The 15,230-nt window shown below is 41.5% G+C and overlaps 1 protein-coding gene across 1 annotated transcript; it reads left to right on the top strand.

Moving 5' to 3' along the window:
• The first annotated feature begins 3,435 nt into the window (after positions 1-3,435).
• Positions 3,436-12,136, top strand: C4H5orf46 (chromosome 4 C5orf46 homolog). The gene is made up of 2 exons (XM_066277296.1): positions 3,436-3,537; positions 9,415-12,136. Exons 1-2 carry the CDS (start codon positions 3,468-3,470, stop codon positions 9,564-9,566), a joined length of 222 nt encoding a protein of 73 aa, XP_066133393.1. The 5' UTR covers positions 3,436-3,467; the 3' UTR covers positions 9,567-12,136.
• The last annotated feature ends 3,094 nt before the right edge of the window (positions 12,137-15,230 follow it).

Raw genomic sequence — 15,230 nt, 5'->3', positions numbered from 1 at the left:
CAATGGGAAACTGACCTAGAGACTAACTGGGAAAACGGAGGTGACATGCGTGATCTTCGGACAGACTGGCCTGACTGCAGGGCTCTTTGTTTGACCCAGGCTTTTTCTAGTAGCTGCCCTGAGCACGTGCACACACGACATAATGGCATTGTTAAGAGCGTAAACTTTAAAGTCACATGTCTTGAAGTTCAAGCCCCTGCTCTAGCTCAGACATGACCAGTAACCCAGGAAAAATTACTTAACTTCTCCAAGCTTGAATTTCATTATATAAAATTAGGATAATTATGGCAGTCTCCCAACAGCTTTGTTGAGATGTTGCATCTAGTTTGTAATTTGGCCAGAGTTAACAACATTAACCTATTGTTATTAACTATTCATATTATTATTAGCCCTGATCCTGCTTGCATGGCTGACTGTCACTCCCTCCTCTGGGACAACCCAAGGCAGAACAGAATAGGATCGGACAGGACAGGGCAGAACAGAACAGAATAAGTCTACCATTAATTTTTTACTTAGTATGTACAAGGCACTGTGTTGACTGTTTACATGTATTTTCAGAACCAATCCTTGTAACAGCTCTGAAAGATAGCATTATCCTTATTCTGCAGACACTAGATCCAAGGCAAAAAGAAATTAGAAAATATTTCTTAGGTCACAGGGTCACACAACTTGTAAGTAGCAAACCTGAAACTCAAACCCAGTTCTCTCTGGTCCCTAGTCCCACACTCTTAATCATGACACACATCAAAAGCTCTCTGTGTGATTTCCAACCCAGATTGTAATTCTTTCCTACCCTAAGGAAGAACTCTGATGACTTTCAATTATGGACATAAATATCCATAGGAATTAAGGCATTCCATATCTCTCTCATTCTCATATCGTCTTACCAAACTCGAAGGGCCTCTGGAAACAGTTCTTCATCTTCCTCTCCCCAGCCTTGTTAAAACCATCTTTCCGATTCCAGTTTCTCCTCTACTTTGAGTCAAGTTCATTTGCTTATGTCAGTGGAAGATAAGTCACATCTTCTTAACTTCTATTAAGGTGGCATGCATTATAGGCTCTTCGCAGTTTATCTGTTATCTCCTCTATCTTCAAACCAATGCAGATAAGTAGGCAGGAAATTATAAGATGTCCCAGTTTGACAGATGAGGAAACTGCGACTTAGAGTGGTATCAATCATTTGTCAGAGTCATGCAGATAAGAACTGATGGAACTATTACATGAATCCAGGCTTCTCTTCTCAAAATTATTCATTAAGCTATCTATTCAGTATATATTTCTTGGGTATTGTGTGTGTATAAGGCACTGTCCTAGAAACACAAGCTCTCTCCATTAACAACATAGACCAGAATCCTTCCATCCTGTGATGTGACATCTCTTGGGAAGAGAGACATTAAATAATCAGACAAAAATAATACTTAAGTGGCAATAAGGAAGAATACAAAGTGCATAAACGGTTATAATAGAGGCATCTGAGGTGAATTAGTGGGCCACATACATTTTCACCAAAGAGAAAGACATTTTAGCTGAAATCTAAAGCTAACAATAATAAACCAAGAGACGAGAAAAGAATATAGCAGGGAAAACAGACTGTCAGGCCCAGCATGTCTTCAATCATGTCACATGGGGAGTAATAGTACTGACAGTAGAAGCCAGCTATCCCGCCCCTTGAGATAGTGCTATAGCCATGACACCAGATCACCTGAAGCATCTGATTCAGGACTTCTCTGCATGCCCCTTTTGGCTGAAGTCCTTGAGCAGCCAGCAGGCCTCCCTCCTAGGTTGCAATATCTAGAGCTCTAGCCAGTACAGCGTTCCTATAGTAGCTCAGAAATATAGGCCCCTCTAGGCTCAAAACATGTAAAAAGTGAAAGGTATTGCCACCCTTTCCCAGGTAAGTAAAGCCACAAGTCAGGGTCCGTTGCTGATAGAAGACACTGGAATGTCATTTCTTCAACAGGCCCTTGGACACATGCAATGCTCAGTACTAAGCAATGACTACAGTGGCGTCGCTCTAACTCCCTGATAACTTCCTGCTGTGGACCACTATCTCTAGATCACAACTTGTTAGGAGAGGCAGGATCAGAGTGTTCCTGAGAAGATGAAATGAAAGACCTGGACGGAGCCAGGCAGAGCAGCTCGATGGCTTTCAAGTGCAGTTCGGTGCCTTGTGAAGGGTACGAAACCGGGGCTAAGAGGGCCATGTCTTTGCCATGGTTCTGCGACGCTATACAAGCCCCCTCTTTCCAGAGCCCAGTTCATCTCACCATTTATTAAAAGGGCCATCCAACAACAACAACAAAAAAACTGTAAGTTCAGGAACCCACAAGTTCTCACCTCAATTCACTGAACTTACCGCATTCCTCAGGATAACCAGCATCTTCTAGACTTGAAACAAATTGTATCCCCTTGAGTGTTTATAACTAAAAGGAAGGATATTTTCCATCTAAATGCATAGCAGCCTCTCAAGCCCAATAGTTCTCTTCATTGTGTACACTCATTTTATTATTATTTTCATGGTTGCTATATGCCTCAAGTACTATGCATTCAACTCTGAAAATGATAATATTGCCTTTAAGAAGCTTACAACCTATTGGTGGAGACATGTAATCAGGGACCTAGGCGGTACAGGCGAGAAACACCTTGTGCTTTTTGGAAAAATCAGAACAAGCTTCCCAAGGAAGTCAAAGCTGGAGCCACTGTCACGCACAATATTAGGCCCCTCAAGGATTCAGGATTGAACAAAACATTCTGACCTTAAGAGATCCATAGGCTGAAAGAGAAGAGAGCTATTAAAGTATGTAGTTCTCAACCAATAAATAGTCCAAGGGTTCTATACGCCAGATGATGGAGCAACTAACTCTCTGGCGTAGAGTGAAAGGCTCGTCATAAAGGTTCACAGAGAAGGGAGCATTTGAACCTGAGCCTGACGAATAGTGGGAACACTCCAAGGGGAGATGATGAGGAAAGCATCCCATGAAAAACAGAGTGTGAACAAAGGCACGGGGGGGGGGGGGGTTGCATGCGGTGTGAATGGACATGCCCATATGGGGTCAAGTAATTAGCTCAGAGCATGGGGAAAGAAGCAGAGTGTGCAGGGATGGGAGTAGGCACACCTCACCAATCTGATTGAATATTTGCTACCTGGCGCTGAATAATAATGCTGTCTGATACCCATCTGATTGTCAATGCTGGCACAGGAACTGCCTCCAAAAGAGTTATTGCCGCATCATTTAAAACTACACGTTATAGAAAAAGCAAGAGGGCTTTCCTGTCCCTGTATGAAAAACTGTAGGTTTGAAAGATAGGGCAGGGCTTGTTAGATCCAATGAAGAAGCTGTGTAGACACCTTGTGCAACAACCTAAATTCCACAGCAGATGATGTCACCCGTGAATGCCCTATAAAGGGAGCAAGGCTTCAGGAGCATTGGAACGCTTTCTCTGCACCAATTCCCAGTGCAACAAACATGGCTGCCTCATCGCTTCGAATGACAATGGTCCTGGGGCTGCTTGTCTTAATCCTGATTTGCCATGCTGGTAAGTGCCTGCAGTCACAGCTCGTGCAGTGGGCAGAGTGAGCCACAGTTGGAGGAAGTTGGTGGCCCTGATCCAGAACATAAAAAGCAGAGAGAGGGAGGGGCCTTTGGGCACTGGACTAGGGGACAAGCAGCAGATCTTCTAACAAAAAGTAGTGTTTTTATTCAAACGTATTTCAGTGACAGCTTCTATCCTCAGTGAATGTATGAAGTTTAAAATGATTTCTTTCTTACATATTCATATGATAACAGTGACACTATTATGTTATAAATTAGGAGGGCCTGGGTGTTTATTTTTTGGTGATTATGACTAATAATGTTTACAGGTGAAGAGTATGCACTCTGGAATAGGACTCCTAGGGCTAGCTTCGTGACTAATCAGAAATGTGACATCAGGCATTTTACTGGACTTCTCTGAGCCTCACATATAAAATATCAATAGTTAGCATGAGAAATTAAAGAGTCAAGAAAATTAGAGAAGTATCTGGTCCATAATGAGCACCAATAAATATTAGTATCACGTATTATCTCATTTGAGTCTCATCATACTCCTTTTTATGTAAACATGCAGAGTTTTATCATTTCCCTTTCGGCAGGTTAGTAAGCCTTGCAAAAGGAAATGAAGCTTGCAGAGGGGCAACTACTGGATGGAGCATGGCCACAGGCAGCAGTGCCGCACCTGGGACCGGGACCTAAGGCCCTCGGTCCCTTCCAGCAAAACTGAGCACCTACTTTCATGTCTGTTTTGAGCACAGAGAGGAACATCAGGCGGCATGCAGAACTCTCATTCATTCGTTTCTTTTTGGTCTGTAGAAGACAGTGAGGTCTTGATTTGTCTCGATTCAGAATGATCGGTCAGAAAACACAGACAGTGCAGACATTGCCCTTGAAAGTGTTTTAAGCCCTGGCTGGATAGCTCGGTTGGTTGGAGCATCATCCCGAAGCACAGAGGTTGCTGGTTCGATTCTCGGTCAGGGCACATACAGGAACAGCTCAATGTTCCTGCCTCTCTGTCCCTCTTCTCCCTGCCTTTTTCAAAAACTATATTAATTAAGAAAGTGTTTTACATGTAACTTGGCAGAACTCATATCCTTAGTCACATTCTGTCCACTGGCGCAATACACGGGCAGATGCTCCAACAGAATTACTGTAGAGATGGCCTCAGAGACTACTGTGTCCATCCACTCCTAAAGTCATCTCCCTGGTAAAGTGGCAGGCGAGATTGATATCTTAAAGATCAGTCCCAGCTCTGTCTCTCATGAACACTAAAACTGGTTAAATCAGTTCACTGCCGTGAACCTCAGTTTCCTCATCTGTAAAATGGGATAATTATAAACTTCACCAGATCAAATGAGAATGCTTTTGTAATCACTTGTAAATTTTAAAAACTGTACAAATATCAGCATTGTTGTATTTTTTCAAAACTTGATGATTGCATTTACTAAGAAACTCAACTAGTTAGTTAATGTACATAAGGGCTATCCCATATTTGGAAAGAGAAAATATTCAACTATTGTCTTTTATATCATAATTTGTTCCAGGTATGTTATATTTCTTAATTTTTTTATTATTATTAATTTTTGTTTTGTTTTCCAATATTTTCAAATTTATTAAAATTTTACTACTATTTCTAATTTTCATAATCTCCAAAAATACTAGAGGAAAACGCTACTATGAATCATTTTATTATCATTATTAAAAATAGTAATAATAATATAGCGATCATTTATTGTGGGCTTACCTTGGGCCTGATACTGTGATAAATGGTATATATGCGATTTATATATACCACTTATATATATATATACATATATATATAAAAGATTTCTGAAACATCTTTTAATCCTGACAGTAATATAATGAGGACACTGAGAGTGTGGTTAAGTATTGTATGCAAGGTTACATGACTAATTTTTGGTAAATATGAATCAAACTCGGGTATGTAGGACTCTAAAACGTATGACTTACTACATCCTAATACTGCTCAAATTTACATGGTCCAAGGAATGGGGTTAGGACCTGATCTTCACACACTCCAAAGTTCTATGCATATTGAAAAGCGACCATTTAGTGTCACATTTTTTTAATTTTTTATTTATTTTTTTCTTTATTTAATTAAATAAGAGGCGGGAGGCAGAGATAGACTCTCACATGCAAGCCGACCAGGATCCACAAGGCAAGCCTCCTACCAGGCGATGCTCTGCCCCTCACTGCTTTATTGCTTGGCAACTGAGCTATTTTAGTGCCTGAAGCGAGGCCATGGAGCCATTCTCAGCTCCTGGGGCCACTGAGCCATGGCTGCAGGAGGAGAAAGGGCAGGGGGGGGGGGGGCTGTAAAAGCAGATGAGTGCTTCTCTTGTGTGCTCTGACCAGGAATTAAACCCAGGACTTCCACATGCTGGGCCAATGCTCTACTGTTGAGCCAACCATCCAGGGCCTAGTGTCATATTAAAATAAAAAGTTTCATTATACAAGTAGGCAGATAAGAACACAGCAAAAATAATTCACTTTTGTGCAAGAGACGTCTGTTTTGCACTTGGTAGATGTCTTCAGGGGACAATTGCTTGAAGGTAATATTATCTATGTAAATAAAAATGTAAATGTTCGTTTGTTCAAAATCTTAAATCTCCGAAAGTTCTTCACTGATTGCTTTGAAATTTTGACACGTTGCATTCGAATACACACATGTTTCTATGTACCTACTATTATATAGATGTCACACCTGACACCTGTGACAGGTAAAACATGCTTTTTTGAAAAGCAGTGCCATCTGTTGGACATAAAAGCAACATACACTCTCACATGGACAATTATATGTTGCATGTTCTAGATTCAGCAAACCAGACAATCTCTATATCTGCATAGACAATGGAACAACAAAAAATATTGTATACCCACAAGCATTGTAAAATTAAACATATTACAAATGTGCGCTTTCTCTTTTCTTTCTTTTCCATTTAACCAGACTGAGCCACTGCAACGCGTGGCTGGGTACAGCTAGTATCATATAAATAACAACGTCTGTGGAGTTAAAAAACATTAGGTCCAAATCTGGCTCGGCCACTTTCTAGATGTGTGATTTTAGGTGAGTCATTTAATTTCTCTGAGTGTCTTGTTTTCTCTCCTGTAAAACTGCAATATCATCACTGAACTGAATCAGGATTAAGGCATGCTATGAAAGCACTCTTCCAGTACTTGCACCACAGGCACATCATCACAAATACCCATTCTATTTCTTTCCCCTTCTGATGACAAAAACGAAGCTATTATGGTGACTGACGTTGCCCTGCACTTCATGTGAGAATCATGTCCATATATATCCATTTTTACATTAACACTTAGCATATGCTATGTAAATAATAGTAGGCTCAAAAAAATCCTTGTTAAATAACAAAAAAAAACAAACAATGAATGAATACTTGGTGATTAGTATATTAATTTTGGTTATATGTCCCAAACTAGTGCTCCTTTCAAATCTTTTGTTGTGGCATAGTAAGCAATGAATGTTTGTAGAACTGAACGTTGTATCTTTTTACTAAGAGTTTCTATTTTAGGATATGATACAGATGCAAGGCTTCTAACATAATCTGACAGCCGCCACAGGAAAAGCTAGTTACACCTCCTCCATTCAGAGTCCTGGGGCACAATGTTAGAAGTTGGAGTCAAAACTTATGGTAAATGCAGGACACGCAGTTAAATTTGAATTTCAGATAAACAATGAATATTTGTTTAGTTTAAGTAGGACCTAAATTTTGCATGGTTTATTCCTATGCTAAAAACTATTGCTGATCTGAAATTTAACTAGGCATCCTGTGTTTTTACTTACCAAACCTGATGGCACTGCTTGTGAGGCTATAATAAAACAAGAAGATCAAGATCCAACTCCATCCTGGCACCAGGGTGCAGTGAGGAGGCCACAAATAGCTGCTAATTGCCCCTCTTTCATTCATTCTAATCTCTGGAGCCATTTAGACCACTACTAAAGCCAACCCTGCAACCTCCAGCCTCCAATCTCACTCTCTGGATCCCTGGCCTCATTCTAAAGGGCACCTGATTAAAAGTCAAGAGTAAGAGGCCTCCGCTTACAGTGTCATATTCTCTTGCTATTTGTTTTTGTTTTTTGTGGTTTTTTTTTTTTTTTTTTTTGTATTTTTCTGAAGCTGGAAACGGGGAGAGACAGTCAGACAGACTCCCGCATGTGCCCGACCAGGATCCACCTGGCACGCCCACCAGGGGGCGATGCTCTGCCCACCAGGGGGCGATGCTCTGCCTCTCCGGGGCGTTGCTCTGTCGCAACCAGAGCCACTCTAGTGCCTGGGGCAGAGGCCAAGGAGCCATCCCCAGCGCCCGGGCCATCTTTGCTCCAATGGAGCCTCGGCTGCGGGAGGGGAAGAGAGAGACAGAGAGGAAGGAGAGGGGGAGGGGTGGAAAAGCAGATGGGCGCTTCTCCTGTGTGCCCTGGCTGGGAATCGAACCCGGGACTTCCGCACGCCAGGCCAACGCTCTACCACTGAGCCAACTGGCCAGGGCTCTCTTGCTATTTGTGAGTCTTCTGCAAGCCACCTAATCTCTTCAGTTTCTTAGTTCAATGAGCAAAAATATGCACACCTCGTAAGATTGATCAACGGTAAAAGTACAGTGTTTGTAAAAATCATTATTTTCAGAACTATCAGATGATTTACAAGTGCTTGAATTTCTCCTCATCATTGTTATTATACTACTTTTTTTTAAGTGAGAGGAGGGGAGAGAGACTAACTCTTGTATGCACCCTAACTGGGATCCACCCATTAAGCCCAGTCTGGGGCCAATACTCAATCAGCCGAGCTATACTCAGTGCCTGAGGCTGATGCGCTCAGACCAACCAAGCCATTGGCTGTGAGAGGGGAAGAGAGAGAGAAGGGGGCGAGGGAGAGGAAGAGAAGCAGATGGTCACTTCTCATGTGTGATCGGAGATCGAATCCAGGACATCCACATGCCAGGCCAATGCTTTATCTACTGAACCAACTGGCCAGGGTCATTATACTACTTTCAATCTTATAACACATTGGTGGTTAGATTACTTTTCTATCAAAGACTATGCAGTTCATCACTGAATGCTTAAGAATCCAGATTTTAGGGGGCACGATACAGTGTGTAGAGGGTGTTATATTGAGCTGTACACTTGAAATCTGTATGGTTTGGCAAACCATGTCAACCTAATAAATTAAAAAATAAAATTATTTTTTTATGAGTCCAGATTTTAATTAATACCAGACAGACATGAGACTGCATTCTGTTTCTGCCCCTTATTAACACTGTGGCTTTGAACCAACTTCTAAGCCTATCTCAAATTCTCTTTACCTTGAATCAGGATAATCATTTTGCCCATCTCATAGGCTGTAGTGAGAACAGAATGAGACAATGCATGTTAGTTCTCTGTCATAGGTATGTGGTCAACAAATACTACTCATTATTATTTCATCTTCATTACTATCATTGCCACGGGCCCAGGGATTACATGGAGAAAGAGTCCACGTAATTGAAATGAAACCAGACACTCTGTATTTCAATCCTGACCCTGGCGTATTCCAGCTGCTTAACTCTGGCCAAGTTAGTTAACCTCCATGAGGTTCAGTCTTCTCATTCAGGAAAGGAAACATCTACCAAAGAATCCATATGTGTTGGTCTATTTGATTGTTTTTAGGAATAATTATATAATGCATGTAGATTTTCACTGGGCAGGCATTCAGTATTGAACTAAAGCAACTACAAGAGGCTCCTATGTTAGTTAGTGGGGCTAACTTAGCACCCAATGGGAGTTGGGGGCTCCCTACAAAGCAGACAGACATTCCTTTCTTGCTACTGAGAATCACCTCTGAGTTTCTGCTGTGTTTTTCAGACAAGCCAGATGATAAACCGGATAACAAACCAGATGACCAACCGGATTCAGACAAAAAGCCTGACTTGCCACACTTCTTAAACCTCTTGGGCAGAGAGATCATTGAGAACGCGGTGAAGTTCGTCCTCCGCACTGTGAGGAGGGAGAAATGAGCACCACACAAGCCTTGCTTTGTCCGTGTCGTCATTGGTAATGACTGCATTGTATTAAAACAAACAAGAATCAACATTGTGGCACACGTCAACGTATGACTTTAATTGAAAAGTGTTGCCCTCCCTTAAGTGCTGAGTTTCCCTGAACTCCTTGGGGCGAGCGCATTCCCATCAAGGGGTTCCATAAACTATTTCGTCATCTCAGGACCTAGGAAGGAGGAGGAAGAGCACCGGACGCAGAGACAGAAAACTAGGCTCTGGTCGTGACGTGGGTGCTGTTTCACTGGGTGCTCTTGGGCAAGGCTCTCCTTTGTGTGCCTCAGTTTGCTCATCTATAAAATGAAAGGAATAAAGGACACACCCAGTACACACACTGTAATTATTTGGGAAAGGTGGTGTGTAATAATGTGTTAAATTGTTATAGTGATGAGTCCTGCTTTATTTTCTAGTTTGAATAACTCAGAAGGGTGAGAGACAGTAGCTAATCGCTCCTCATAGACAATCTATATGAGGGTTTTTTTGATTGTGATGAATTGCCCTGGGGGCTGATCACACAGCCCAGAATCTTCCTAATGTTCCCAGTCTGCATTGAAGCCCCTGAGTCCAGAGGTGGATTAAGGTCAGTTGAGGCCCCAGGCGCAGAAGAAAATATTGGGTCCCTTAAAATAAAGAGAGAGAGAGCCCTGGCCGGTTGGCTCAGTGGAAGAGCATCGGCCTGGTGTGTGTGGGACCCCGGTTCGATTCCCGGCCAAGGCACATAGGAGAAGCGCCCATCTGCTTCTCCACCCCCCCCTTCCTCTCTGTCTCTCTCTTCCCCTCCCGCAGCCAAGGCTCCACTGGAGCAAAGATGGCCCGGGCGCTGGGGATGGCTCCTTGGCCTCTGCCCCAGGCGCTAGAGTGGCTCTGGTCGCAGCAGAGCGATGCCCCGGAGGGGCAGAGCATCGCCCCCTGGTGGGCAGAGCCTTGCCCCTGGTGGGCGTGCCGGGTGGATCCCAGTCGGGTGCATGCGGGAGTCTGTCTGACTGTCTCTCCCCGTTTCCAGCTTCAGAAAAATACAAAAAAATAATAATAATAATAAATAAATAAATAAATAAATAAATAAAAGAGAGAGGCAGGGAAAATAAAAATACATATTAACTATATTTTTAAATAAATAAAAAAATTATGTACTATTAATGTTAAAATTGCATATATGAAACCAAACTTGGTGTCATTAGAAGAAAGTGTAAAGTTGGGGTTTTGCAAGGCTCTTTAGAAGTCGGGGCCCAGGGCCCGTGCCCATTGCACCCACTGTGAAATCCACCTCAGCCTGGGTCCCAATCCTCATGTCTTGCTCCAGTCTATACAGCTCCGATTTTTGTTTCTACTTCACCCTGTTCATTCTCCCACATTCATTGCCCCAATTCCAGCTCTCCAAGATTTAGTTCAGTCTGAATTTCTAGGTACTTTTGAGTACCACCTCTCTGAGCCTCTGCTCTCCAATTCTTTCCTTCAGAGACCCCTAAGCAGAATTTGAAAAAGTGTAATCTGTTATCCATCTGCTTCAGAAGTCCCCTGAAGAATTTACATAAAATGCAGCTCCCTTCCTTTCATCTTGCACCTTTCAGGGATAAGGCTAAGGATACGCCTTTTAACAAGCTTTCAAGGTGATTCTGATACACAATAAATTTTGAAAGCCCTTGGTGAGATGTTCTGGGTTGCATGGCTGGGTGCCAAAGAGCCACATAGCCTTTAACTTTTCATTCATATTTTGTCTAAATGTGGCTATTTGCATTTTTCTAGAAAATTGCTTCTAGCTTTTATTAGCTTCTCAATGGGGCCTATGACTACTACCAGATTAAGAACCACTCCTGTATAGATTTAAGGGTCATTTTGTAACCTCTGATCTGCTTAAATCAATATATTACAATGTACATGGGCAGGATTCTGCATACAATCCTCGCGCATGAATGTTGAAACTTGCAGGTGTTTGTTTTTGTGTAGTAATTTTTTCTATTGTGGTTGCTTTAGCAAGAGTTGTGTCCTCATGATTATTAATGCAAACAAGTTGGAAAATGACAAGCAAACATTAAGAGTAACAATCATTATGTACAAAGTACCGATTAGAATTCAGTTGAATTCATATTGCTATAAATCACAACAATAGTAATATAAAGGGTTGGAACAACAATATTGTAGTTCTTTTTCTTCCTTCCCTGGGGAATTCCCCAGGTTTAAAATAACATTTTTTCTCTCTGCTAACGCTGAAAGTAGAGTATCTGAAATACTAACAGACTGCAGTCAGCTCTGGGTTCAGAAATGACACCTCCCCTTCTATCATTTTATTTCATTATATTCTGAGTAAATAATGTTCTTTCTGTGCCTGGAACTTATACACGCTTCAGGCGCCCTGTCCTTGCTCTCATTTCTGTCTGCAATGTTCTTTCCTCTTCTCATGGCTGGTTTCTTATCCTGAAGTTCACCTAAAAATCACTGTAGCAGTGTTTGTAGAATAGTTTTCTGAGGAAGATTTTCATTCATGAGGAGGTGTCTTCTTTCATTCCCTGGTTATTCTCAATCACTTTACCTTGTCACGGTGTCATTATAAGGTATATCAATGTCTCAAACAACTTATTTATTTTTAATATAAAATATTAACTATTTTTAATATGATCTGAAGAGAAACCACAGTATGAATATTTTCAATAAAATCGTAGAGATCAATACAAAATGACTTGGCTCACTGCTATAGCCCAGTGCCCTGTAAATTGTATCAAATACTTAGTAAATTGTTGCATTAGTTCATTAAGGAAAACTATCTTAGAGAGCAGATCTAAAAGCCCATCTACTCAATTTGACTGAGAATCCTGAGAGACCTTTGTTAAAAGACACAGTAGTTCTTGCTCAAGGTGACAAATCTAGCCATCCTCCTTCTGTTCAAGGGATGACTGAGGAATGGGAGGGGACCATCACCAAGTATTTCTAAGCACTTAATACATACAAAGTAGAGGCAGGACTTATGAAGGGAAAATTTGGACTACAAATCTCTTCTCTTCAAAAAATGTGCAATTTTTATGGTCAGGTGACATGAGCAAATGCAATAATAATTAAAACGCTAAATAAGATAAATGTCAGCCAGAGATTACAGGTAATTTCTAGAGGGAGGAGCTGTCACCTGAGCCAGGATATGTAGGGGAGTGTTTATGACAAAAGGGAGATGCAATTTAAGCCATAAAGGACTCAATGAGATTTGATTAGAGAGAATGACAGACATAGTGAAACTTCATAAAGTGAAAATTCTGCTCTATTTACTCCAGTATATCTGATGCCTAAGGACTGTGTCCGGCACATAATAAATGTTAGATATGTGCTCTTACCACAGTGAATCGACCTGGTCCTGTCCTCCGCCTGCTCCCTATACCTGCCTTCTCGGGTACCTTAGAGCTATGTAAACTGGATTCTGGTCACTGTTGAGAAGCCTTCAATTCTTGTGACTTTTCTCTGTTCCCTGGGTTTCCATGACACTTTTTCCTGGTTCTCTCCCTACCTCTAGTCATTCATTCTCATTCTCTTTGACTTATTTTCCTGCATCTGCCCCTTAAACATCATTGCTCCTCAAGGCTCCAAAGGTAACTTGCTTGGTTTTTTCACATCACAGCTTCCACATTGGGAATATCACTTATAATCTAATCAGATTCAAATTCAGACATCTGTGGCACTCTTTTTTCCTAAGCTACAGATCAACATGACTAACTGTGTGTTACAAAACCCCACCAAGGTTTACCAGCAACATCTCATATTCAACTCATCTAAATGCAAGCCCGTCATCTCATTTACATAACTGTTACCCCACCTGTGTTCCGCATCTCAGAAAGTCACATTCCTGTCACACAAAATCCAGAAACCTCAGGGTCTTCTGGGAGTCTGCCTGCTCATCACTACCTTCAGCCAACTCTGAACATTCTACCCCTTTTTCCCCCATACCATCCCTTTTCTTTAACTCCACTGGCTTAATAGCCTAGTTGGGTCCTTTGTCATCTCTTCCCACTTGTTCCACTGTTCTTTTTTTTTTTTTTTTAATTTTATTTATTCATTTTAGAGAGGAGAGAGAAGGGAGAGAGAGAGAGACAGAGAGGGAGAGAGAGGGGAGAGAGAGAAGGTGGGGAGGAGCTGGAAGCATCAACTCCCATATGTGCCTTGACCAGGCAAGCCCAGGGTTTCGAACCGGCGACCTCAGCATTTCCAGGTCGACGCTTTATCCACTGCACCACCACAGGTCAGGCATCCATTGTTCTTGTCTATACTCACTCCAGTCCATCCTCTACCTACTACCAGGGTTATATAGCAAAACACATATGTGGTTCTACCACAGTCGTGCTTACACCCCTTCCATGCACTTCCTTTGCCTATGAAATCAGAGCAAAGACATTGAGCTGATGTTAAAGGTTCTTCCCTGATTCAAATATATCCTTCAATCATGCTCTCACTCCTGAAGTCAAGCACCAGATGCCCTAATGGCAGATGACTTGTTTCAGGGCAGGTCATGTTTGTGTAAACTGACAAAATCTTTACATGTGCTTATCTCTCTGCCAGCAATGCCTGGACCCAAACCCCAACTCTATTCTCTTCATCTGACAAGTCTCATCATTTTCTTGTATGTGCCCTGGCTGGAGATCGAACCCACAACCTTGGCATATTGGGAGACTCTCTAACCAACTAACCTATCCGGTCAGGGCATGTCTAATCACTTTCTAAAATCCAAGTCAAAGACAAGCGCTCTGGAGACATCACAGACCTCTAAATTTTAAATTTTATTTTATTTTATTTTATTTTATTTTACAGAGACAGAGAGAGAGAGTTAGAGAGAGGGATAGACATGGACAGACAGGAACAGAGAGATGAGAAGCATCAATCATTAGTTTTTCATTGCGTGTTGTGACACCTTAGTTCTTCATTGATTGCCTTCTCATACGTGCCTTGACCGCGGGCCTTCAGCAGACCGAGTAACCCCTCGCTCAAGCTGGCGACCTCGGGGTCTTGAACCTGAGTCTTCCGCATCCCAGTCCGACACTCTATCCACTGCGCCACTGCCTGGTCAGGCCAGACCTCTAAATTTTAAAAACTCAGGTATTCGTACTCTGGGATTTTATAATGCTTTGTAGAAATCTTCATAACAGCTTTCCTCCCTCATTTTAAATAATGTATCTCATTGCGTCTGTTTTCTCCACTAGTCTATAACCTCCTCACAGACCAAATACTGAAGTCATCTTTTACCTGCTCAGCAGCTACCCCGTACCCAAGCCCTGAACAGTAGACTATAGCAATTTAGGCATTACTTCAAGATTCTAGAGATCTAAGTTTTAGACTTGGCCTTGCAGTTTACAGCCATATGACTTGAACAGGTGGTTTAATCTCTTTGAGCTTAAGAGGTTTTTCCATATGTAAAAAGAGATTTAAAATCATAAATTTTTCCATTCAATAAATACTTATGAACTTATACTATGTGCCAGGCATTGTTCTAGATGCTGGTGATATATTTCTGAACAACTATATCAAAATAATGTTTATATGGAGTATATATATGAATAGATGCCTAATTAACAAATTTGTTTGCATATTCAAAGAGATAGTTATTCAAAATAGCTTTCTAATTATGAACTATTATAAAAATCTTAGATCTTATTT

Source organism: Saccopteryx bilineata, chromosome 4, assembly GCF_036850765.1.
Source record: "Saccopteryx bilineata isolate mSacBil1 chromosome 4, mSacBil1_pri_phased_curated, whole genome shotgun sequence".
In the NCBI taxonomy this organism is placed as follows: Eukaryota; Metazoa; Chordata; class Mammalia; order Chiroptera; family Emballonuridae; genus Saccopteryx; species Saccopteryx bilineata.
The sequence above is the reverse complement of the archived record's forward strand: the minus strand, read 5'-3'. Positions and strand labels throughout refer to the sequence as shown.